The sequence below is a fragment of the Crocuta crocuta genome, unplaced genomic scaffold, assembly GCF_008692635.1.
Source record: "Crocuta crocuta isolate KB4526 unplaced genomic scaffold, BGI_CrCroc_1.0 scaffold25, whole genome shotgun sequence".
NCBI lineage: Eukaryota > Metazoa > Chordata > Mammalia > Carnivora > Hyaenidae > Crocuta > Crocuta crocuta.
Genome location: NW_027532015.1, coordinates 1,419,684 through 1,447,072, shown reverse-complemented (window position 1 = coordinate 1,447,072; position 27,389 = coordinate 1,419,684). Strand labels below are relative to the sequence as shown.

Below are 27,389 nucleotides of genomic sequence, written 5' to 3'. Positions count from 1 at the left end.
AGTTTTTCGTTAACATTTAGAGAGAAATCTAGTGTCCAATAAAGTTGGGTTTTATATATCTACATATCTTAAGCATGTGTAGCTTTTGGAATCATGTTGTTGAATATCTGGGGCACAATTTTATTGCAGTAGTTATTTTAGTGGCCTTAGAAGAAGATGTTAGCTCTGAAAATGATAATAAGTATACTGAATTCATACGTACAATAAATGTCGAGGTCCACTACAGGATTGTCTGAGATTCAGAGGTTGTAAAATTTTGACTCCATGTTGAATATGTGGACTCTGTCCTTGTAATTAGTTTGGAATTACATAGTCATTTAAACATTAAAGTGTAAATTGATATTTTAGTTGTAATTTTCATAAGTGCTATGAAGAAGCATTGGGTGCTATGAAAACAGCATTTAGTTGATTGTTTAGTATGGAGGATCAGAGAGAATTTCCTTGAGGAAGGGATGTTTCTCTGAATTCAGAGAGATAGATAAAAGTTAAATAGACAAGAGAAAGGAGAGAGTACATGAAAGGGGAAGAACCTTCTAGACATCACTTTCTTTCTCTGTCTCTATCTTTACTTCTGTTTCTCTATCTCTCTATCCATCTCTATCTCCCCATCTTTATATTTTAGGAAAAGATAAAAAGATACAACAGGGTTAAATTTATGTGTCCAGTTACAAAGCTTATTCAGCATCCTGAAGATGAAAATGAAAACTTTTTAAGCAGCACAGGTATAATCTTTGTAGTTTCCATTTATGGTTGTTGTTTCCGATAGCCCAAATTTTTCCTCTTGACTAACTTTATGGTCTTCTCCAAAGACAAGGGACTCATGATTATAGAATTATATCTACAACTGAAGTAAAACTGGCATATAGCATTATATAAGTTTCAGGTACACAACATTGTAATGTAATATTTGTATATACTACAAAGTGAGCACCACCTTAAGTCTGGTTATCATCCACCGCTATGCATTTGGGTCCTTTTAACCCATTTTGCCCACCCTCCAACCCCCTTCCCTTCTGGCAGCCACTAATCTGTCCTCTGCATTTGTGAGTTTGTTTTTGTTTTGTCTTATGTGCACATTTGTTTTGTTTTTTAGATTTCATATATAAATGAAATCATATAATCTTGTCTTTCTCTGTTGGATTTATTTCACTTAGCATAATACCTTCACGTTCATCCATGTTATTGCAAATGGCAAGATTTCTTTCCTTTTTTATGGCTGAGTACTATTCCTGTGTGTGTGTGTGTGTGTGTGTGTGTGTGTGTGTGTGTACACATACTACATTGACTTGATTTCATTCATCCCTTGATTAACACTTAGGTTGTTGCCCTATCTTAACTGTTGTAAATAATGCTTCAATTAACATAAGGGTGCATACATCTTTCTGAATTAGTGTTTTCTAATTCTTTGGATAAATACCCAGAAGTGAAATAGCTGGATCATATAGTAGCTGTGTTTTTAATTTTTTGAGGAACCTTCATACTGTTTTCCACAGTGGATGCACCAGTTTACATTCCCACTGACAGTGTGCAATCGTTCCCTTTTCTCTACATCTTTTCTAACACTTGTTATTTCTTGTCATTTTGATAATAGCCACTCTAACATGTATGAGGTGATATCTCACAAGGTTTTGATTTGTATTTCCTGATAGTTAGGGTCACTGAACATATTTTCATGTGCCTCTTACCCATCTGTATGTCTTCTTTGTAAAAATGTCTATTCAGATTTTCAGTCCATTTTTAAATCAGGTAGTTTTTGTTTTATTGTTAAGTTGTATGAGTTCTTAGTATATTTTGGATATTAACCCCTTATTGGATATATGATTTGTAAATATTTTTTCCCATTTAGTAGGTTGCTTTTTAATTTTGTGGGTGGTTTTCTTTGCCCGGCATTCGCCTTTTACTTTGATGTAGACCCATTTATTTATTTTTGCTTTTTTCCTCCTTGCCTTTGGAGTCAAATTGAAAAAAAAAATTGCTAAGACCAAAGTCAGGGAGCTTACTGCCTATGTTTTCTCCTAGGAATTTTATGGTTTCAAGTATTACATTCAAGTCATTACTCCATTTTGTGTTAATTTTTGTGTATCGTGTAAGTTAGTGGTCTAATGTCCTTCTTTTGCATGTGGCTGTCCAGTTTTCCAGTCACTATATATTGATGAGACTGTCTTCCCCATTGTATATTCTTGGTTCCTTTGTCACAAATTAATTGATTATATAAGCGTGGGGGTTATTTCTGAACTCTATCCTGTTACATTAATCTGTGTGTTTGTTTTTGTGCTCATGCTATACTGTTTTGATTATTTGGCTTTGTAGTATAGTTTGAAATCAGGAGTGTGATTATCTCCAGCTTTGTTCTTTCTCAAGACTCAAGACTGTTTTGGTTATTAAGCCTTTTTTTTTTTTTTTTTGTGGTTGCATACAAATCTTCAAATTATATGTTCTAGTTATGTGAAAAATGCCATTGGAATTTTGATAGGGAATGTACTAAATGTGTAGATTGCTATGGGTAGTATGGACATTTTAGCAATATTAACTCTTCCAATTCAAGAGCATGGAACATTTTCCATTTTTTGGTATTTTTCTTCAATTTCTTTGATCAGTGTCTTGTGGTTTTCACTGTACAGGTCTTTCACCCCTTTGGTTAAATTTATTCCTAGGAATTTTATTCTTTTTGGTACAATTGTAAATGGGATTATTTTCTTATTCTCTCTCTCTCTTTTAGAAATGTTTATTTATTGAGAGAGAGAGAGAGAGTTGGGGGAGGGGCAGAGAGACAGGAGAATCTCAAGCAGGCTCTGTGCTGTCAGCATAGAGCCCGAGGCAGGGCTCAATCTCATGAACTGTGAGATTATGACCTGAGCTGAAATCAAGACAGATGCTTAACTGAACTCAAGAGGCAGATGCCCCAGGCACCCCTTAATTTCTCATTCTTATAGTTCATTATTAGTACATAGAAATTTAACAGGTTTCTGTGTATTGATTCTGTATTCTGCAACTTTACTGAATTCATTTACTGTTCTAACAATTTTTTAGTGGAGTCTTTAGGGTTTTCTATATATGATATCAAGTCATGTGCAAATAATGACAGTTTTACTTCTTCCTTACCGATTTGAATACCTTTTATTTGTTTTCTTGCCTAATTGTTGTGTAAAGGGCATTCACTTTTGTCAAATGGTTTTTATGTTCCACCTGATATGGTCATATGACTTTTCCTGTTTTCTCTGTTGATATGGTGGGTTACAATTAATTTATTTTCAAATGTTGAACTCACCTTTACATACCTGGAATAAATGCAACTTGGTCATGGTCAGATTCCTTTCATATATTCTTGGATTTGACTCCATGACATTTGTTGAGGATTTTTGTGCCAATGCTCAGGAAAGATATTGGCCTGTAGTTTTTCTTTCTTGAAATGTTTTTATCTGATTTTAGTATTAGAGTAGTGCTGGACTCATGGAATGAATTAAAAATATATTTCCTAAGTATATTTTTTTAGAAACAACCCATGAAACCACCAGGGTCTAGTGAATTTTGGGGAAGATTATTAATTATTGATTCAATTTATTTTGGGATATTCAAGTTATTTGTATCTCCTGTTGCTAGTTTTGGTAGGCTGTACCTTTCAAGGGATTAGTATATTTAATCTAAGTTATCAGATTTTTGGGTGTAAAGTTGCTCTTGGTATTTCTTTATTAACCTGGTAATGTCCATGGCTCCAGTGATGGTGATTTCCCTCTCATTTGTGATATTATCTTCTTTCTTTTTTCTTAATTATTCTGTCTAGTTTATCAATTTTATTGCTTTTTTCAAAAAAACAGTTTTGGTTTCATGATTTTCTTTGTTGTGCTCCCACTTTCAATTTAAATAATTTCTTCTCTGATTTTTTAAAAAATTTCTTTTCTGCTTGCTTTGGTTTTAACTTGATCTTCTTTCTCTAGTTTCCTAATGTGGAAGCTTGAGTTATTGATATACTTTTCTTCTTATCTAATATATGAACTTAATGCTATAAGTTTTCTTCTTTAATGCTATAAGTTTTGCCTTTCCTATGTCCCAAATATCATGATAAGTTTTATTTTTATTTTCATTTAGTTAAAAATACTTAAAAATTTTTATTGGGATTTCTTACTTACACCATATGTTCTTTAAAAATATGTTGTTTAATTTCCAAATATTTGGAAATGTTCCCGGTATCTTTCTATCATTGATTTCTAGAGTATTTCAGCCTTTTTCAGTTTATTTTATAGTTTGTATTATTTGTCTTTTTACTATTTGTTATGGGTGTTTTTATGGCCTAAAATGTAGTCTATCTTGGAACTTGAGAATAACATGTATTATCTGTTGTTTGATGAATACAGCCCTCTAAATATCAGCTAGATCAGAGTTGGTAGTGTTGTTGAGGTCAACTCTATACATGTTGATTTTCTGCCTATTTAAACTATAAGTTATTGACAGGGAGATGATGAAACTTCTTTCTAGCAGTAGTAGTAGATTTGTGTATTTTCAGTTCTAGCCGTATTGCCTCCCACCAGAAATATAAAAAAAGCTGTATAAAATATATGAAACAACTGTTTATAAGCCTTGACTATCAGGCAGTGTGGGACATTGCTTCTCGAGAAGGGGACAATAAATGAAGTGAGTCCTACAATTGGTCCAGCTTCCTCCTTGGAGAGAGTTCTAGCTCATAGTTCAGGGAGGGGGAACTCAGGTGTAACTAAGCACAGAAGGTAGCACTTGATAGTTGTTCAGTGAATAGCACAGGAAAGAAAAGCTGCCAAGAATGGAGGAGGTAGAGCCACTCAGCTGGGCTGGGATCAAAGACTGAATATGGATGAAATGAGGCCTTACTTGGGTTTTGGAGGCCAATGTAAAAGAGTTAGAAAAAGCAAAGATGGTGATATTGGAAAGTATTGTAAAAAGTGGTACAGGTCCAAACCTGTTTCATAAAAATGAAGGTTTGTGGAGGGCAGTTGTAAAAATAGACTTAAAAAAGATTTTGGGATTATTTGTGGAAATTCATGAGTCTCAGTGTAATGTTTTTTATTTTATTCAGTAGGTCAGTGGGTTTTTAAATTTAAAATAAAACCAGTAAACCCTCTTAGATAGAAGTTATTTTTCTAATCCTAATACAACACACACACACACACACACACACACACACACACACACACACACACACACACTCATACACTCATATAGCTTCTTCAGACCAAAGGGAAGAATGGGGTGACCAGAATCCCCAACCACATCACCTCTGATACTTCCCTAGAACTGCTAAGTCTTCAGTCCATAGTTAAACTGCTGTAAGCTAAGAAAGTCTTTGAGGGATTTAGACAGATAGTAACAGGATGAAATGGGTGTGTAATGGAGATTAATTAATTACAGTTAATTGGATTAGAAGGGAGATTGAGGTAGGCAAGGAGCTGCTGCATTGATTTGGGCAAGAAGGCATAGGGGTTTGAACTGATGGTAGCAGTGAAGACAGAAAGGAAGAGAGTCAAGGAAGAAATATGTGAGGAAATACTAGGTGGTAGTGATTTGTTGGATGTGAAAGAAGGAGGGAAAGAACATTAAGTAGTTCTAAAAGAACAGAATAATTCATAGTTCCTTGACTTCATGCACTTAGAGGCTATGACAATATTAATAATAATTTACAATTACATAATTTATTCAGGTTCAAGTCTGAGCTGCTCTTGGTGTGACCTAAAGCATGCTAGTTACTCTCAGCTTATTTCTTCTGTTAGATCATGGACTGTAACAGTCCCTACCTTATAGGATTCATTTCTAGTATTTGAAGAGAAAGCATTAGAACTGAGGCAGGGGAGTTTCTCTGGAGCGAGTTTATTAGCTCTTACCTCTATTTAATTCTTAACTAATTAGCACTTCTGTTTTCCTCAACATATTGAATTAAAAAGCTTTTAGTGTGTTTCTTTGTCTGGCTTTTTCATATCTCATGAATAATGTGAAATTATTGAGAAACAAGAGAGGTGATTATGCAAATGTTTGAAATATTTAATAATACCTTAAAATAGCCTGAGGGAACTGGAAAAATTACTAAAGTTATACTAGCTTTTTGTAGAGGCACAGGGTATGAAGAAAAAAGATCATTTCGGAAAAAGAAAATTTAAAAAGGAGAACGCGTTAGAAGCAAACAATCTGATGAATTCTTTTAATTAAGGAATATTCAGAGATAACATATTAATTTTTCCTGTGATATAATGGCCAAGCCAAAGAATTTAAAGAATGAAAAAGAAAGAATGATTAAACAGAACTCTGAAGTAATTAGAAGCAATCTTTCAGACTATCTAGTGTGATACCTTAGGACAGATTTTATTTTAGGGCCAGGATATAATTTTTTAAGTAATTGATATGTCTTCAGACCCTTTCTCCTTGCCAGAACTCAGCCCCTGAGCTGCCTTGAAGCCTCTCTGATCCCAGGCAGCCTTGGAAGAGATTCCTTACTGTTCACCTTAACCTAGAGAGAGCCCCATACACCTTCATTTTTCCTTTTATTCCATTCCAGTTACCCATGTTACTTAATAAATTCCCTTAAGTTAACACTTCCTAGTGGATTAGAATAACTCAAATTTTCTGTGAGTGCTGCTAACTGGAAGTTCTATACTCAGCCTTTCTAAATCCTTAGAACAGCGTGATGAGGATTTTAGAGAAGGCTTAACCCTAGGGGAGAAAATTCAAACTGGTGGCTTTTCACACTTAATGGTGGGCTTGCTGGATGAGAGATCATTTATTTTCTTGATCCCTTCTATGAAACCAGTGGGTAATCCCTGAATTATTGTAAGCTTAACAATTTCAAAAGGGAGTGTAGAGAAATGTGCTTTGATGTAATTATTGTCTAATCAGTGACACACCTAATGTGTGTACACTACTATATCCATCACAGGACATTTGTCCTATCCTGCTGAATATTTTACTCAGTCATTCTGGAAAAGGACAGTTTGTGGACTGAATGACACTACATCTTGCTTATTACAAGCTAAAATGCTGTTTGTTGCAAATAAATGTCTTGACTGTTATGAGCCCGCCTGTTTAATATTTGCACAGTCTAAGCTAATCATTTTTACCCCTCTGCTTTGAGAACTTATTTTTGTTCTTTTGGTTTTTCCACTGATAGCTCAAATAAGTTGGACAGAGGGTAAGCCAGCTTAAGTAAAATACATATCCGTCTAGGTTGCTGCTCTCCAAAAAATTCTGGAAAATGTCTCCGTGGGGAGCATAGAGGTTTTTTTTTTCTTTAAAGTCTTATTTATTTCTGAGAGAGAGAGAGAGAGAGAGAGAGCAGGGGAGGGTCAGAGAGAGAGGGAGACACAGAATCTGAAACAGGCTCCAGGCTCTGAGCTAGCTGCTAGCACAGAGCCCGATGCAGGGCCCGAACCCACAAACTGTGAGATCATGACCTGAGCCGAAGTCGGACGCCCAACTGACTGAGCCACCCAGGAGCCCCTAGAAATTTTAATTTTACTTTGGGTTTCATTTATGCATGTCACTCCTCTGCCCCATCACTGTATATAATTAAGAACCGGCTGCATGATCCATAGCAACACAGCCTGTAATCTTTGGTTCGGATCTGTAATTCTTATTTAACCTAGGTTAAAATAGAAGTAGGATTTGGGTCATTTTTTTTTTTTTTACCTTCTTCCACTCAATTCATTGTGGTTTTTTTGACCTAATATAAAATATTTGTGTAATCTTGTCACTGGCAAATGGCACTGGTATGTCACTGGTAATGTGACAATTACTACTTACAAGTGGAAAAAGATGCCTTCCTCATTGAGCTGTACCCTAGGATCCTACCACATCTAGTTGGCCACATAATATGCACAATTTTCTATTTTTGCTCTATTTGTACATTTCGTAGGGACTTTGCCATTTGGAAAATATAGTGCACTTTGGAGTAAATTAGAGGAAATATTTGTTAGTGCTAATTGAGTCCTTCATTCCTTATTTGATATTCGATGATTTCATAAATATTCAACCCTCTCTTTAGTCTCTCCAGTTGTGTCTTATTGTTCTACAGGCCAAACCTGGGGCCATTTTTGTCTTGAGTTCAACATCTTAGATCATGTGTTTGTGAGACTCAACTCACTCTGAGCAGACTACTTCTAAATTTCTCCAAGAAAGGAAATTTCACAGTTTGGCTTAAATCTAACTCCCTCCCTTAGAGAAGCTTTCTTTGTCTCCTCCTCCTTCATTCACTTCCTCGCTTCCATTGTATTTTGGGCAGTTCATTCATTCATTAATTCGTTCATTCATCCAATGAATACTGAATGACTAAATTGATGTCTTTCTCCTTGCAAGCTGAAAACTTAATGGGGAAGATAATCTGTCTTTGTTTACCACTGTATCACCTGTGAATATATTTTATACGTAGCGAACAGTTTTTTTCTACCAAATGAACAAAAGCTTTGATAAATTTGATAACTGCTGCGACTAGTACCTGAATTGAGTCTAAAATGCTTTTTCTGGAGATCATATGTCTGTGTTATGACTGCTGAAGCCTTTCAAAGTGGGTATAATCCTATGTTTTGTTTTGTTAACTCTATCTAGTTGTCTTTACTTTTGAAATCTTTAAAGAATAAATTGCATTTATAATAGAAAGCATAGACTTTATTTTTAAATAGTAAAATGCTTATGTGTAGTTGTGATCAGGTAACTCCTGATTTCATTTAGGAATAACAATATCATCTTTAGCCATTTTTTTCTTTAGTTAAATCCCTTGCTTTTATCTTTCCACATAGATCTGATATTAAAAAGCTTTCTTTGCTGCTGCAGATTTCCTATAAGATCTGTTCACATTCTCAATCTCCTTCTAAAGGTGTGGAGAAATAAAAAAATATTTGAATAATATACTAATACTGAAAAACAATGCATTTTTTTACGCCAGTGCCCACCCAGAGTAGGTAAACCATCAATGAAAATTCATCCTCTCAAAATTCTGACTTTAAATTTTCCTGAGGAAAGTGACCCTAAAGGAATTTTTTGCTTTTGATTTTCCCCCATTTTTCATTTCAAGGCTACTGGTCTTTCATTCCAAATGGAAAACCATGGAGTCATACAGTCTCTAGAAGGTATATTGAAGGTTACCTAGTGCAAATGCTCACTTGATAATTGAATCCCTTCAGTCACCTCTCCATTAAGTCTTCAGCTAGGAGTACCTGGGTGGCTCAGTTGCTTAAATGTCCAACTTCGGATCAGGTCATGATCTCACCGTTGATGAGTTCAAGCCGCATGTCGGGCTCTGTGCTGACAGCTCAGAGCCTGGAGCCTGCTTCAGATTCTGTGTCTCCCTCTCTCTCTGACCTTCCCCTGCTCACACTCTGTCTCTCTGTTTCTCAAAAATAAATAAACATTAAAAATTTTTTTAAGTCTTCAGCTAGCTTATTATTGGAAACCTCTAGTGATCCAACATACCATTTCCTATGGCAGTAGATTCTATCTTTGTTGTCTGATTGGACTGTTGCATACTGCCTCCTTATATATATATATATTCTACTCACAGTTTTCACATATTTCTTCTGTGTTACCATTTGGGTTCATAAAGAGCAAATCAAACCCATCTCTCAGGTAGTATGGGCCGCTATAACAGAAATACCAAAGACTGCATGGCTTAAACAACAAACAATTATTTTTCAAAATTCTGGAGTTTGGGAAGTCCAAGAAGGTGCCAGCAGATCTGGTGTCAGAATATAGTCTGCTTCCTGGCTTGCAGGCAGCTGTTGCTCATATCCTCACATAGTAGGGAGAGCAAGCTCTTATTAGCTCCCTGGTCTCTTTTGAGGCCATTCGTACATTCATGAGAGCTGTACTCTCATGACATAACTACCTACCAAAGGCTCCACCTCCAAGTACCACCACTTTTATTTCAACATGAATTTTGGGGGACATAAGCGTTTAGGCCCTAACACCATTTTTCTAAGATAGCCCAGTTGAAGGCGACACTCATGTTTCCTCTAAGTCTTCTTTTTTCAAGACTAACCCCTCTCTGTTCCTCTGTTGATCTCTATGTGACGTGATTTCACACCTCCCCACCATCCTACTTACTCCAATCTAAATAGTCTATTTTGCTTATATATGCTATATTCAGCCCTGGGTGTGAGAACTCCGGGTACATGCTGATGTGCTGAGAATAGAGTGTATCATCCTTCTTAATCCAAATACTCTTATCTCATGAGCATATCTGGTAATGAACTGATTGAAAAGCCTGACTAAGGACAATGGCTGATTAGATAAGACTGTTCTCATCCAACTTATTTTAGTTCTGGATATTTTTAAATTTGTCAACTTTGTTGATAATTGATAAAATTCTAAAACTGTTAACTGGAAAAACATCTTCATTTTAGAGCCAGGATCTCGAATCATATTTAGTTGAGAATGGTCTTGGACAAGTTCATTAACTTTTCTACATAAATGTTTCTCAGTATTAACCTTACAAGATTATTGTGAGGGTTAAATTAATTGTAAAAGATTTCATGTAAAGTGTATATAAAGTGCTTAAGATACGTGGTGAGTGCTGAGTATTAGTGACAATAATCTTTATTTTTATTATTTATTCCAAGAGTTCTGATAAATGCTTATTTTAATACTGAACAAATAGGAAGGGTCTGTGACTTCATTATATTTTGAGGGCATTGTCTAATATATCTAATTTAGACCTATAAAAATAAAAGTTACACATAAGGGGCGCCTGGGTAGCTCAATCAGTTAAGCATCCAACTTTGGCTCCAGTCATGATCTCGTGGTTCATGGGTTTGAGCCCCGCATTGGGCTCTGTGCTGACAGCTCGGAGCCTAGAGCCTGCTTTGGATTTTGTGTCTCCCCCCCCCCCCCTCTCAAAAATAAACATTTAGAAATATTTATTAAAAAATTTTTAAAAGTTACGCAGAAAAAAATCACAGTCACATATTTGTGCAAATTCTTTGATAAATTTGAACAGAATAGAACAAGTTTCTGATATTAGTTATTCATTTGTTATGGGGTGAGAGAAAACGTAATGTGTTATAAAGAGTGTGTACTGCTCATGTCTTTAATATTAAAAATAATTGTATTAACTTTTACCAAAATGATTTTGTTTCATAGAAATCTAAGAACTGTTGCTGCTCAGCTTATTTTGGAGAAGTGAACATTTTTTTGATATGAATAGTTTTGAAAATACAGAAGCTTGTGTTAATTTTTGCCTCTCTAAGATACTTGTTCCTGCTGATACATTTCAGTGCCACAGCATGGCCTTTTCCGGGTTAAGATGCTGAGCTGAAACCACAAAGAATCACCGCAAGAGACTGGATTCTCCTTCTCTTTACAATTTAGCTAGTGAGAACTGTAGCTGGGTAAACCTTTGGGAGAAAGTTATTTTCACCTATTTTAAAATTTTTCTATTAGGGAAAGAGAAATACATTTGTGAACATCTTAGAACTGAGTAAACCACTTGAAGGTCTTAGGTGAAGTACTGAGGTGATAAGGTGCAGCTTCGCAGCCATCAAAGAGTTGCTGAGCACCTGTGCGACCCTGAGGCTGTCAGCTACATTTCAGATGAGTCATTCCCCTTCAGTGTCTTCCATTATGACACCTACTTGTACAATAGAATGGTTACAAAGTACTTTTCTCAGTGCCTTTTAAATTTACTGTTAAAAGAATATTCATAGCAGAAGCAGTCTTTGTTGCTAAGCCATATTTCAAGAATAACGAATCATTATCATTTTGTTTTTTTTATAGCATCTGTCTGTCTGTCTCTCTCTCTCTCTCTCTCACACACACACACACACACACACTTGGTCAGATTCAGCATGTGCTGGCTCACAAAATTCTATAGTGAACTTTTCAGGAGTTTTGTAAGCCACTCCATGTCAGACAAGTAGCTTGAAATTTCCATGGAGGGAGTATTTACACCATAGAAATTGGTCCATGCTACAAATCAAAGCGTCTTTCCCCCCTCTTAGGCAGCTGCTTGTTAAACACCTACTAGCACACCCACCTGTGCTTCAAAATATTTATATTAATAAAGGCTATAGCATGGAAGTTGGTTTTAGTATGGAAATTTACATGAGAAAATAAAAACTGGGTTATTTTTTTCTGTGTTCTCAGGAATACGGAAAGACCGAAGAGGAGGAAGAATGTTGAAACACAAGCGGCAGAGAGATGAGGGGGAGGGCAGGAAGGAAGTGGGATCCTCCGGAGATGTGAGGACTTCCAGCCTTTGGCCAAGCCCTCTCTTGATTAAGCACACTAAGAAGAATAGCCCAGCCTTGTCCTTGACAGCCGATCAGATGGTCAGTGCCTTGTTGGAGGCTGAGCCCCCCATAATCTATTCCGACTATGATCCTTCCAGACCCTTCAGTGAGGCTTCAATGATGGGCTTGCTGACCAACCTTGCCGACAGGGAGCTCGTACACATGATCAACTGGGCAAAGAGGGTGCCAGGTAAGAACACTAAGCTCAACATTTATTTTAGGAGTCGGAGCTACTCATCAACTGCTTGCCCTGTCATGGAAGGGGCGGTGGATAGCATTGCTTGCTCTCTAACTGGTTTCAAGGTTACATCCAATTTGTTAATTTTCACTATCAACATACTGTAATCCTCCTGGAAGTTAGGAAGCGGTGTTTTCAAATCAAAATCTAGAAGATTAAAGTCTTTAACCTGACCTTATTTATATTTAACTAAAAAATCTGGGATGGACACTACATAATAAATGCATGTGAGATTATGTGTTCGCACTGTCAGAAATGTTTCACACAGCATGATCCATGCACTACAAATTTGTAATGTTGAGGACTTTTGCTCAACATACCTTAGTTGTTAATAAACACTTTTACCTTTTAAGAACTTTTAAGATCTTTACGGGCTGAAGAGATAATAATGGGTGTCTTGACTGAATGCCAATTGTTTACTCAGTGTACTACTCTTAATATTTTAGGATACATGTAAAACAAAAGACAAATAAAATAGGTTAGCATCCCTGAAAGGAGCTGGTAGAAAGATAATACCAGCTGAAGTGACACTTGGTCCTTCAGTTGATTCTCTCAGAACTGGTGTTTCTGTAAAACTGTTGGCTTTTGTTGTTGAGGGAGAAGAATTCTAGTTTTTATGGAAACAGCACTAAAAAGTGGCCTCCTCCATGCCCCAGCATATCCATTCAGGAGCTAATATAGATGAACCAAGGCAAGAGGAAGTTAAATCTTTTTTCTGGGCTTATAGATCAAATGAGTAATGATGGAGATCGTCTCGTTTGGTTTCTTTGAATATGAGAAATTGATTGTTACCTACGAAGCATGGGATGTCTTTTATTAGACTAAATAAATGTGGAGTTTTGTACTTGGATTTCAAAGTTCACCGATTAGAGACCAAGTGGACACGTCTGACCTTAGCGACGATTTTGTATATTTGCCTACAGTACACATAAACTTAAAAGAAGTTGGCAACCTCTGTGTATAAGGAGGCAGCAATGTTTGATCCCAACTTGAGAGAGGGCATCCATTTAGGTGGTGGAGATTGCATTAAATGGAAACATGGGGATTGACAGGTATATTGAGATTTTTAGGGTCAGTCCAACTGGCAAATAAAAGTCTTGGCCATCTTTGAAATTAAGAGTTTTATTGAGCACCAACCTAGCTTACTTAGCATTCTCATGTGGAGCAGATCTATGATAAGCAATTATTGGGATCTAAGTGCAATGCGGTAGTAAGTTTTGTCTTTATATTTGTTATTGCCTTTTTAAAGAATACTTTGGGAAAAGAAAAAAACAAAAAAACAAATAATGGCCATCCATATACCTGAGAGCCAACTCTTGGTTGCTGTTAAGTTTTATTGTCCTATAAACATATATTTTTCCTCTTGCACTCTTGTCAGTATTAATTCCAGAGCACTGTTGAACTCAAGCATATATTTTTTCATATTTATCAGATTTCCATCATGACATTTTTGTGATTATAATAACTTGAAGGGCATGTGAAATAGTTGGAATGAAGCTCAAATACATTACCAGTAAAGGGAGAATTCATGGCAATCATCATCTAAATTTAGGAATGAATGGAGACAGAAATCAAGGAAAAGGAAATATGTCCATGTTTAGCTATCTCATTGTTAAACCTAGACCTAAACAAATTTATAATAATGAGATATATAGCAAAACCACTGGATCACATTAGTTTAAAAGACCCAAATGATTCCAAACCATTGGACCAAACTATATCTTATTTCTTGATGGCTAAAAAAAAATTATAGAGGCAGAAATGAAATTGTGTGTGTGTGTGTGTGTTGTGTGTGTGTGTGTGTGTGTGTACTATTAAAATACAGCTGTTGTAAATCAAAAGCCAACTGGTGTCAAATCCAAAAATAAAAGCATTGCCAAAGTTGATGTCAGAGGGCTCTTTCTCTTATGTTTTCTTCCAGAAGTTCTATGGTTGCAGGTCTTACTTTCAAGTCCTTAATCCATTTTGAATTGATTTTTGTGTACGGCATAGGATAGTGATCCAATTCCATTTTTGTGCATGTGGCTATACAGTTTCCCATCACCTTTTATTGAAGAGACTATCTTTTCCTCATTTTATATTCTTAATTCTTTTATAAATTAATTGACCATATATGCTTGGGTTTATTTCTGGGCTCTTTCTTCTGTACCATTGATCCATGTCAGTGTTTTTATGTTAATACCATACTCTTGATTACTATAGCTTTGTAATATGGTTTAAAATAAGGAAGTGTGATGCTCTTGCCTCCAGCTTTGTTCTTTATTAAAATTGTTTTGACTATTCAGGGTCTTTGTGGCTCCATAAGAATTTTAGGATTTCTTTTTCTATTTCTGTGAAAAATCTAATTGGAATTTTGATAGAGATTGCAGTGAATCTGTACATTGCTTTGGGTAATATAGACATTTTAAAAGTATTTTTTTCTAATCCATGACCATGAAATATCTTTCACATTAAGTCTAGTGTGCTGGTGGGGCGCCTCGGTGGCTTAGTCGGTTGAGCGTCCGACTTTCGCTTAGGTCATGATCTCGCGGTTCGTGGGGTCGAGCCCCGTGTCGGTCTGTGTGCTGACTGCCAGCTCAGCGCCTGGAGCCTGTTTCAGTCTGTGACTCCCTCTCTCTCTGACCCTCCCCTGCTCATGCTGTCTCTCTCTCTCTCTCCTAGAAATAAATAAAAAATATTAAAAAAAAAAAAGTCTAGTGTGCTGTTTAAGCTCAATGTTTTGTTACTGATTTTTGTCTGGATGATCTATCCATTATTGAAAATGGGGTATTGAAGTCCTCTATTATTCTTGTATTGCTCTCTATTTCTGTTAAGTGTTTATTTTATGTTTTATGTATTTAAGCGCCCTATTTTTGGGAGCATAAATATTTACAAGTGTTTTACCTTCAGGACACCCGGGTGGCTCAGTTGGTTAAGCTTCTAACTCTTGACTTCAGCTTAGGTCATGATCTCACAGTTCATGAGATCGAGCACCACATTGGGCTCTGCACTGACAGCATGGAGCCTGCTTGTGATTTTCTCTCACTCTCTTTGCCCTTCCCCAATCATATTCTCTCAAAATAAGTAAATATTAAAAAAAGAAAGCAAATGCTTCTCTTGTTGGATTGACCTCTTTATCGTTATATAATGATTTTTTTGTCTCTTATTATAGTCTTTAATTAAATTCTTGAGTTTTATTTTGTATAACTATATCTTCTTTCTTTGGTTTCCATTTGCATGGAGTATATTTTTCTAACCTTTCACTTGCAGTCTATTTGTGCCCTTAAACCTGAAGTGAGTCTGTTGTAGGCAGCATATAGTTGGATCTTGTTTTTTTTTATTCATTCAGTCTCTCCATGTCTTTTGATTGGAGGATTTAGTTCATTTACATTTAAAGAATTATTGATTGGTGTATATTTGCTGCCATTTTGTTAATTATTTTCTGGTGCTTTTGTAGTTCTTCTGTTTTTTTTTCTTCTTCTCTTGCTTTCTTCCTTTGTGGTTTGGTGACTTTCACAGTGGTTTCCTTAGATTCCTTTCTTATTATCTTTTGCTTATCCACTATAGGCATTTGCTTTGTGTCTACCATTATGCTTACATGTAGCAACTTATATTTATAACATATATTGGTGATTTTTGACAAGTTAAGTTGAACACATTTTAAAGTTCTATTTATGCTCTCCCCCCATGTTTTATATTTGATGTCATAATTTACATCTTTTTACCTTGTGTATCCATTACAAATTATTATAACCATTCTTTGAAAAACAGAGAGAGAGAGAGAGAGAGAACATGAGTGGGAAATGGGTGAAGGAAAGGGAGAGAGAGAATCTTAAGCAGACTCCACTCAAATGTGGAGCCCAACATGGGGCTCAGTCTCACAACCCTGGGATCATGACCAGACCTGAAACCAAGAGTCAGGCACTTAACTGAACTGTTCAGGTGTCACTTAACTGAACTGTTCAGGTGTCCCAATTATTTAATTACTTTTCTCTTTTAACCTTCCTACTGGATTTATAAATGATTTATCCATCACCATAACTTTAGAGTATTCTGAATTTAACTCTGTATTTACCTTAATATTGAGATTTTTACTTTGTTTTTTTAACGTTTTTATTTTATTATTGAGCAATAGAGAGAGACAGAGCATGAGCATGGGAGGGGCAGAAAATGGGAGACACAAAATCTGAAGGAGGCTCCAGGCTCAAAGCTGTCATATAGAGCCCAATGGAGGGCTCGAACTTACAAACTGCGAGATCATGACCTGAGCGAAAGTCGGACGCTTAACCGACCTAGCCACCAGAGAGCCCCTATACTTTTTATTTTTTTAAGTTTATTTATTCACTCTGTGACAGAGACAGAGAGAGAGAGGGAGAGAGAGAGCACACACAGAAATGGGGGAGGGGCAGAGAGCGAGGGAGAGAGAATCCTAAGCAGGCTCTGCGCTGTCTAAGCAAAGCTCGATGTGGGGATGGGGGGCTTGAACTCATGAACCGTGAGATCATGACCTGAAACAAAGTCAGATGCTTACCTGACTGAGCCACCCAGGTGCCTCATATACTTTAATATGTTTTCCTATTACTAATTGGGATCCTTTCATTTTAGCTTGAAAAAGTACCTTTAACATTTCTTGTAAGACTGGGCTAGTGGTGGTGAACTCCTTCAGCTTTTGCTTCTGATAAACTCTTGACCTCTGCCTCAGAATTCTGAAGGACAACTTTGCTGGGTAGAGTATTCTTGGTTGACAGTTTTTTCTTTCGGCACTTGAGTATATTATGACACTCTTTTGAGCTGTAAAGTTTTGCTCTAAAATCTGCTGATAGTGTTATCTACTGATGTCCTTATCTCATGATAGCCTTGTGTGTAACAAGTTGGCTTTCTTTCACTGCTTTTGAGATTGTCTTCTTGTCTTTAACTGTTGATACTTTAATTTTAATGTGTCTTGGTGTGGGTTTCTTTGGGTTCATCTTTGTTGCAACTCTTTGGGCTTCCTGGATCTGGATGTCTCTTTCCCCAGATCAGGGAAGTTTTCAGCCATGATTTCTTTGAATAAGCTTTCTGTCCCTTTCATTCTCTTTTCTCCTGGGACCCCTTATAATGTGAATGCTGTTTTCTTGATGTTGTCCTATAAGTCCCTCAAGCTATCTTTACTCTTTTTCATTCTTTTTCTTTTTTCTTTTCACTTCTCTGATTGGATGAAGTCCTCTATCCTGTCTTTGAGTTTGTTGATCCTTTCTTCAGTTTAATCTAGTCTGATGTTGAACCTCTCCATTAAACTTTTCAGTTTAGTTATTGTATTCTTCAGTTCTGTGATTTTTGTTTGGTAATTTTTTTAAGTTTATTTATTTATTTTGAGAGAGAGAGCACACGTGTGAGAGAGGGGCAGAGAGAGAGAGGGAGATGCTCTGGTGAGCATCTTAATGATCATTATTTTGGACTCTTTACTAGGTAACACACTTCCATTTTGTTAGTCTGTTTCTGGAATTTTATTTTATTTATTTTGTTTGTAACCTATTCCTCTGTTTCTTCATTCTCCTTGGTTCTGTGTTGGTTCCTGTGCATTAGATAAAATAGTCCCATTTCTTAGTCTTGATGGAGTAGGACACAAACCTTATTGTTCATCCCATCCTGAGCTCTTGATTATTTCTCAAACTTTTGTGATTGTCTGGGCCTTCTTTTTTTTTTTTTAAATGTTTTATTTACTTCTGAGAGAGAGAGACAGCATGAGCAGAGGAAGGTTAGAGAGTGAGGGAGACACAGAATCTGAAACAGGCTCCAGGCTCTGAGCTAGCTGTCAGCACAGAGCCTGATGTGGGGCTTGAACCCACAAACCATGAGATCATGACCTGAGCCGAAGTCGGATGCTTAGCCGACTGAGCCACCCAGGTGCCCCAGGGCAGACTTCTTTATTATCAGTGGTTTCCAGTAGCTGAGAGTATGCCAAGACCTGTCAGTATCCCAAAAGGGAAGATCTCACTGAACACCTAGATTCAGGCTGATTGGTAGCTGGATCCTCAGGTAACAGCTTTTAAAGGATACAAATACATGTCTTTCAGGGAAAGACTGGGATATGATAGTTTCTGTTTGCTCCCTCTGTGCTGTGCCTAGGGGATAGCTCTTTACACATTATTTGCTATCGGCCTGTGAGATTGGCAAACACAAGCCTTTCTGACCAATAGAACCAGGTGATCAAAGGATGAGTTCCCTGGCTGGCAACCACAGAAGTTGGAGCACCAGATGTATGTACAAGCTCCTTTTAGAGAGAGAGGTGATTTTTGGAGCAGGCTACAGGGGTTCCCCAGTCTCTGAGGAGGATCACAGTTAGTCTGTAGATTATGTTAAATTAGAACCTGACCCATAGGTAGCAGTGTTTAAAATATGCAAATAGATCTCGATCAGACAAAGACTTGGAGATGTTCACTTCTGTGCTAAACCTTGGGAAGATAGACAGTAAGTCTTGTCCATAAAGAAGTTTCTTTGTTTGCGATAGTCTTAACATTTTTCATGTATTTCGCCACCTGTTTTGGTGGCTTACCCCTTAAGTGAAAGTCTTAAAAACTAGAGTGCTGTCGGGGCGCCTGGGTGGCTTAGTCGGTTAAGCGTCCGACTTTCGCTTAGGTCATGATCTCGCGGTTCGTGGGTTCGAGCCCCGCATCGGGCTCTGTGCTGACTGCCAGCTCAGAGCCTGGAGCCTGTTTCAGTCTGTGACTCCCTCTCTCTCTGACCCTCCCCTGCTCACGCTCTCTCTCTCTCACTCTCTCTCCTAGAAATAAATAAAACATTAAAAAAAAAAATTAAAAAAAAAAAAACCAAAAAAAAAACCTAGAGTGCTGTATGTTGGGTCCAAATCTTTTGCTCCTCAGAGAGAATCTGGGAGTTTTGAGTTCCCTCTTGATTGTGTGTCATTGTACCAGGGGTGTACAGCGATGTAGGTATTTTTTCACTTTCCCACTGTGTAGGAGTCATTCAGCTTGTTTATGGATTTCTTTCAGAGGAAAATGTGTAGCTAGAGATTTGGTATGACTATGGGAACATGTGAATTTAGGAATCTCCTATGTCTCCATCTTGGAGAACCCCCCAAATTGACTTCATTTTGCATCATGAATTTTAATAAAAATAATCAGTTCATTGGACTATGTTAGTAGTTTGAGAATTTTTTTTTTACTAATAGAATATTTTCAGAATTTTCAGATGTTGGTGATTTTAGGTTGACTTTTCCTTTTCCTTAACATGTGAGGCGTAATTTTTTTGACTTGATAATACATTTCTTTACTTAGAATCAAGATATGAAGAGCATTATGATAAAATGCATCATGCAGTTTTGATAGGTTCCAATCTGTAAAGTAGCTGTATTAGACTTGTGAAAGTTTACCTCAAGAAATTAATATTTTTCCATTACACTTTAAAAGCAGCAAGAATGATAAAACCTATCTGCTTAGCTCTGACAAGGGATGCTTTTTTATAACACATGTTAAATATCTGCTTTTTAATATGTAGCTGCATAAAAGGCTTTTCTCTTTATTGTTCATTCTGAAATTTGTCAGTTTTTACAAAATCACTTTATATAGTCTATCCATGGTAGAGATTTAATTTTAAAAGAATTAGATTATTAAATCTTAATTTACTATTATTTTCTACATGGTGAAAACTTGTTAACAAGTATAAGATTGCTTATCTGAAGTTCAAAAAAGGCAAAAAATGTGAAGTTGTTATATTTTTAATATCTGCATCACAATTGCATCATTGCCTGGCTGATTCTTACTTTCGGTGCTAATGAAGTACATTTGATGTTTTTTCCCCTAGAAGCTTGAATTGCATCACAAAACTGTTACTTTGATTTATTAAAAATTATACCTTTTCCAAAATTCACTGTCATTATACATATCTCAAGGGCAATTTCATACTTCTAGTTCTACCTATTTAATGAATATTTGGATAAATATCTACTCCTGAGCTTATTATTGTCTTTTAGAAGCTGATAACCAGAAGCCTGACGGTCTCACTGACTGCTGAGCACAAATCTGGGAAGGTGTGCTAAAGCCGCTGGCCCAGGAAAAAAATAAAGGGAAAATGACAGTTGAGCTCAGTTTCACAGGAAACATATTACCTTATCCACTTCCTCATTCTTTTGGTGACAATATAGGCAACATTTCTCCTTCCCTTTTCCTGCCCCAGTTCCTGCATACACAATGCTGAATGAATCCCCAGTTCTTTCTGGGCCCCAACTCCCCACCATTTTTCTTTGAATTTCCTTCTTGCCCAGTTTCACCCCTGTGGGGGGACGATCCACTTTTTTTGGACATGTCTCTCCCCAGCTACAAGCCCAGGTTTCTCAGAAGCTTTTTACGTTGTCTCCGACGGCATGTGGCGGTCTTAGCCATCACAGGGCTCAAGGCTTCTTCTGCTCCTATGTTCACCAGGAATCCAGTAGTTAGCTTCTCTGACTCTCATCCTCATCCTCATCATTCAAATCAGCAATGAAGCACAGGAAATGCTTATTGAATGAATGAATAAAGAGTGTTTTTTGAAACTTCTGACTTTAAGAAATATTTGGGCCCTGTTAGAGCACAATTTTACCATAAAGAACAAGGATCCTTAGAAGTGTGGTGTTACTCTCTTTTGCCTCTCTTCAGAATCTACCTGCTGTTCTAATATCTCTATAACCTCTGCCTCAGTGAGATTCATTTCCAGCCTCTCTTTTGTAAGGGGCAGAGCAATATTCAGAGGAATGTACAGAGCTTGAGTTCTGAAGACTTTAACAGGCATCAGTTAGCTTGCAGCAAGTGAGTTTCACGTAGGGTATGTAATTTAAAACTTAGAATGGGTAGAGACAGGAGGGCAAGAAGAGGGCACAACCCCTCACTGTGGGAACTGGGAGCATCTTCAAGGAACACATTCTATTCTGGGAGTTTCTTGTGGATTTCAGGGACTTGGCTATCCTGTCTCGTACTCTCATACCCAACCTGTAATCAGCCCAATGGCCCCTGCTCTCGGGCTATCAGAGTGTTCCCGCCTGTTTTGGCATGGCATGGCAATGAGCATGACAAGCAAGTATGGGAGGCATCCTGGAGAGGTGACAAATACATATGTTTAAGGGTAAGATTTGTGGTTAAGGTTTTGCAACCATCGTATAAATAAGAGCCTTGGGCTTGGGTTAGAATTACTCTAGCATGAATGGTGGCAGCCCCTCTGGGCTGGCAATGCAGAGCTTTCTTTGGAGTGTTCCACTTCTAAGTCAGCCCAGCTCAGCTTTTCACTACTCCTGTGGAAGCCCTGGTTGAAGCCCAAGGACAGTGGCTGCTTACTAGATTTGTCTTTCACATGAAAGTTTAATGCCCCATAGATGCTTGTTAGCCCAGATGTCTTAAGCCTTTAAAGTCCCTTTCTGAGAAGCTCCTGGGTGGCTCAGTCAGTTGGACGTGCCACTCTTGATTTTGGCTCAGGTCATGATCCCAGGGTTGTGGGATTGGCTCCACATTGGGTTCTGTGTTGAGCATGGAGCCTGCTTAGGATTCTCTCTCTCTCTCTCTCTCTCTCTCTCTCTCTCTGTGTGTCTCTCTCTCTCTGTCTCTCTGCCCCTCTCTCCTACTCTTGCATGTGTTCAGTCTTTCTCTCTCTCAAATTAAAAAAAAAATCCCTTTCTTGTCTTGACAGTATTTAAGGAAAATGCCCCATTTGGGCCTCTTTGCCCCACCCTATTCAGGGTCCTGTTGCAGTGGGTCTGGGTCAGGGCCTCAGAATCTACATGTTTATCTTGATCTGGGTGATGTGTGGTGCTGGATATCCTCAAGCCACCTTGTAGGAAGTGTTGGTCTGTGGCTTCTGCTGTTTCCAGGGGGATTTGGCATGGAGGATGTCAGGTTTTTGTAACTATTTAGATAAATTACTTCTAAAGTATGTTGAAGTGGGTTGAATTGTGTTCTCCCCAAAAGATACGTTGTAATTCTAACACTTGGTACTTCAGAATGTCATGTTATTTGGAATTAGGGTCTTCAAGTTCAAGTGAAGTCATTGGGGTGGTCCCCAGTCCTTATAAACAGGAGAACTTTGGAGGTAGAGATATACATGCACAGAGGGAAAATGATATAAAGACTCATAGGAAGAAGAATGGTTATGTGTCCAGAGCAATGCGTCTCCAAGTCAAGGAATGCTAAAGATGCCAGCCAACACCAGAAACTAGAAGAAGTCAGGAAGGGTCTTCCCCGAGAGCCTTCAGAGAGAGCCTGGTCTGACTGATAACTTCATCTCTGACTACTAGCCTCTGCCACTGCGAGGGAATATATTTCTGTTGTTTTAAGACACCCCCTTTTTTTTGTACTTTGAACGACAGCCCTAGGAAACTTTTACACATTGTATTAAAAAGAAAGGATGCCTGTGTTTTTGAGGCAACAGAAATAAGGAACTTTTGATTTAAAGAGGAATGTTTGGCTCACCTAGTGTAGGCCTGGCTAATCATTTACTCTCTTTTGCCCGCCCAAGTGGTTCACTGAACTTCTGGCTTTGAAGTTGACTTAAAAATTTAATAGTTCCATGAATCTACCTGGCAAATACGTTGAAGAAAATTTTAACCCACTGAAGAATGTTTTAATCTGGTACTTTAATAGTTTCCCCTTTTTACATTCCTATCTTTGATCCATTTGAATTCATTTTAGTATACACTGGGAAGTGTGCCTTCCAAAATCGTTTTTATACAGATGGCTGCACAGGTGTTTTGATTCCATTTCTTGAACAGCCTCCTACAGAAGTATTTTTAAGACTTCCTTTACAGTTGATCCTCCAAGTTTACTATTTTTTGGAGCTTTTATTTTTTTTAAATGTTTATTTATTTATTTTGAGAGAGAGAGAGAAAGAGAATCACAAGACTGCTTCTTGCTTTCAGTGCAGAGCCCAGTGTGGGACTCAAACTCATGAACCACGAGATCATGACCTGAGCCCAAATCAACAGTCAGATGCTTAACCGGCTGAACCACCCAGGCGTCCCTAGAGCTTTTAAAATAGAGTAAATAGATATTGGTTTACATGTTTGGTTATTTTTTCCAACTCTGAAAAAGAAAATAGAAAAGCTACTTGCTCATAAAAACATTATATGTTTTTGCTTCACTTATAATAACTGAATATAAACAAGTCTGTCCTGTGTTGGTATATTTTATAGTTTTCCATTAATCTCAGAAAGAGGCAAAAGTTCATGAGACTTGATACATTTAGAAAAGCCCCGTGCTGTTAAGGGGTGATGGGGTGAATTACCATTCAATATTCATAGGACAGAAAAATTATTCCCAGGAGAGAAGAAGGATATTCCAGGCTTTCCTTCTCTCTTTCATCATCTGTTGTAGGTATCTCCCAACACTCTGGTACTCGGCTCTGGGTGCTAATGCTGCTCATAACCAACTTGAAAAGTTACCCCACTCAGAGCTTCCCCTGTTAACTTTTAGATTTATGATTTCCAGAATTCTTTCTGTAAGTCCTGACACCTAAATATTCAGTTCCACTCTTTTGGTGCCCACAGGATACCAGTTAAATGTCATGCTTTCACCAACATATCTGAAACTTGCCATTTGCCTTTTCTCCCCTTTAGAGCGAACTCATTTGTTTCTCCTGTTCCTTTTCCTTTCTGCCAGAGGCACCACCCTTCTTCGTCTGAGTTTGGATTCATCTTTGTGTCTGGCTCTTCTTCACCATGTGCCATCAGTTCTTTATCTTCAACGACTTTAGATTTTGGCGTTGTTTCTGTTCCACTGTCGCTAGCCTGGCCCACGTCTTTCTTGTTTTCTAAGACCAAATTACTATAATATCCTCCTAACTGATCTTTTTGGTTCCAGCCTCTCCTCCCTTCAATTCATCCTGCTCATCACTGCTGGAATAATTTCTGTAGGTCATCATTTCAGAATGCTTCACTCCGTGCATTAGTTTCCTATGGCTACCATAACAACATTTCTCAAACTGGGTGGCTTGAAACAAGAGAAATTTACAGTGCTGAAGGCTGGTTGTCTAAAATCAAGGTTATCAACAGGACCATGCTGTCTTTGAAGGCTCTACGGGAGGATCCTACCATGCCTCTTTCTAGCTAGCTTCTAGAAGCTACTGTCAATCCTTGAATTCCTTGGTCTGCAGATGCATTTCTCTAACCTCTGTCTCTGTTGTCTTATGATGTTCTCTCTTTGTGTCTGGGTCCAAATTTTCCTCTTATAAGGACCCCAGTTATATTAGAGTTAGGGTTCACCCTAATCCAGTATGACCTCATCTTACTTGTTTACATCTGCAAAGATCCTATTTTCAAATAAAATCACATTCACAGGTTCCGGGTAGATATGAATTTTGGGGGAAACAACTATTCAATTAAAAATTTGGCAGTTGGCTTGTCTAATTGAGTAATGGCTTTAACAGATAAATGGTAGTGTCTCTTGAAGCCCAGAGTTCAACTTGTGCCTCAGGGCACCTGACCCTAGGTTCATCTTTTTTAATAGTAGAAAAGCTGTTCACCAACTGGCACTCTCGCATCTTAGTTGAGCTCTACTTTCCAGCAAGATCTCCTGACCCCAGTCTCTGCTGGCTAGTCTCCCCTTTACACAATGCATTCATGTTATTTGTTTTGCATGAATCTCTGCATCTCCCTCACTATATTTCAATTCTATGCTCGTTTTGCCCCGTAAAGGGACAGCTCAACTTCTACTTACTTTCTGAAACTTCAAATGACTTAAACCAACATAATCATGGATTGAGTTTACTGTGGTAGGACAACCAATCCATGGTCCACAGTGTCTTATCAAATGTATATCACTGAACTAAATCAGCTGGGGTCTAATACACAGGAGCAACTATTAAACCATAGTCTTATTTCACTAATAGATTTATTGCTGGATGATTCATTTGTACCATGGTTGAATTTCTTCTTTTAAATGGAAAGATGGATAGTTTTTATTGGCTGGGTACCTATTTTTGTCTAGGGGAATTTGTCAAGGGAAAACTATTTCTGCAATCTGAGTTTGACTTGCTTAGGCCATGAACTTATTTTTAAAAGTTGTATATGTGAAAAATGAATTTATATGAGGTGAATCATATTTTAACTGTAGTGTATCTTTCATTTAAAGAAAGCCTACTATAGATGATCACGTGAAGTGAGCATTCCTTTGACAAAGCAAGTGTCCTTGTATTGGGAGATGATTCTTTACAAATTGAGATTTTTTTTTCTTACAAATTGAGATTTCTTAACATGGTGACCATTTGGACTGGCTATGTAAATCTTCATTCCCAGAACGATGCTGAAATTGTATGGCTTCTCCAGGATACATGTGCCTGACTTTCTGGAATGCCTACACGTGAACTTTTGGTGTAACCAGTTCTATATCTAGATTTCTGGAACCTCTTTACCCCTAACAGTAGTTTATTTAGAGCCCCAGTGGGCTTAGCCTCTGTGTACCCAAAGCTAAAGTTAGAACTTCCCTGCTACCCGGTGGAGGGTACACCTTAGTGATGTAAGATGTAATTTACTTTAGTGAGTTGGGGATCAGAGAACTGCAAAGGGGGAGAAAACCAGCATTGGCCCTAATGATATCTCAGTTAATTGGAGCCATAAAAAACAATGGGAACCTTGGAAACATTCTCAGTAGCGGAGTAGAACTAGAAGAATTCTCCTCTCCCACCCCNTATTTCTCGATCTCACCAATACCTTCTAGCGAAAGCTCCATAAATGGATTTGAAATTTGTTTCATATCACCACTATGTTATTGTTTTCCTTTGCAGGAACCAGAGAGCTCTAATGGGTTTACACTATCATCTTTATATTAGACTGTTGTCCAAACAGTTTCTTTTTGGAACCATTATTACTTCTCTCTCTTCACCCCACAACTTAGCTCTCAAATACACCTGTGTTAAGCATTTTTCTTGCAAATGTGAAAATAAATTCACTGCTTTTAGCAAGTGGTTAAACACTGAAACAGATAGGAAAGTGTTAGTATTTGACTGATAGAACATAACTATGTGTTCCTTTTCTCTTAATCAAATACCTTATTTGGAGAAGACAGTATAACTGTTCTTTTAAGGTGATTCATAGCTGAGAGGTAATAGTCATTAGGTAAATAGATGCTGGCTCTATGCCCCTGCAGTTACACAGAGGATGGAAAATTAGAGAAACTGCAGTGGTAAACTCCTTTTATTGCCTGTGGTATTTTAACATTAACTGTAAGGTAGATACGACTTTGGGGTTGTTTGTGTTTAATTTTTAAACTCACCTGAGTCACCATTATCTATTTGGTGTTCAGTTCATCTTTCTCAAAAGGGTGAATTATAGAATTAACTGCTCCTGGTTGGGAACCCCTAGTTCCATGGAATCTTAGGATTTCAGTTCTGTTGCCCTGGTAACTAATCTGTTCCATGCAGTTTGCTGAACTTCCAATGGGGACTTCTCTTAGGAACACTCTCCCTTGTAAGTATAAATTGCTCCATGTGTTAAAATATAAGTTCTCTTTAAAAATTATTGAGGCAGGAGAGCCTGGGTAACTCAGTTGATTAAGCGTCCGACTTCGGGTCGGGTCATGATCTCACGATAGTCTGTGGGTTTGAGCCCCGTGTCAGGCTCTGTGCTGACAGCTCAGAGCCTGGAGCTTGCTTTGGATTCTGTGTCTCCTTCTTTCTGCTGCTGCTCCCCTACTCGCACTCTGTCCCTGTCTCTCTCTCTGAAAAAATAAATAAACATTAAAAAATTTAAAAAAATATCTTGAGGCAGGTTCTCTATGATGAAGTAAGAAAACAAACAGCCTTGCCCTTTGGGACTAGGATTTATCCCCTGGTTGTACCTTGCAAAGCCCCCAACACAATGCCATGAACAATTGGAAGTGTGATTGCTAAGTAAAGGTTAAATTTAAAATGATGGCAGTGCCCTTCTCTAGAGGAAGGAAAGATTCTCTTTGTAATATAGCATGTGTTTATTGTGTGGCCAT

The 27,389-nt window shown here is 37.6% G+C and overlaps 1 protein-coding gene across 1 annotated transcript in view; it reads left to right on the top strand.

Annotated features, from left to right (window-relative positions):
• The window catches only part of ESR1 (estrogen receptor 1), a 256,559-nt gene that overhangs the window by 97,975 nt on the left and 131,195 nt on the right, over window positions 1–27,389 (top strand). The window contains 1 exon segment of the mRNA XM_077776008.1: window positions 12,091–12,426. Coding sequence (XP_077632134.1) covers window positions 12,091–12,426 — 336 coding nt within the window.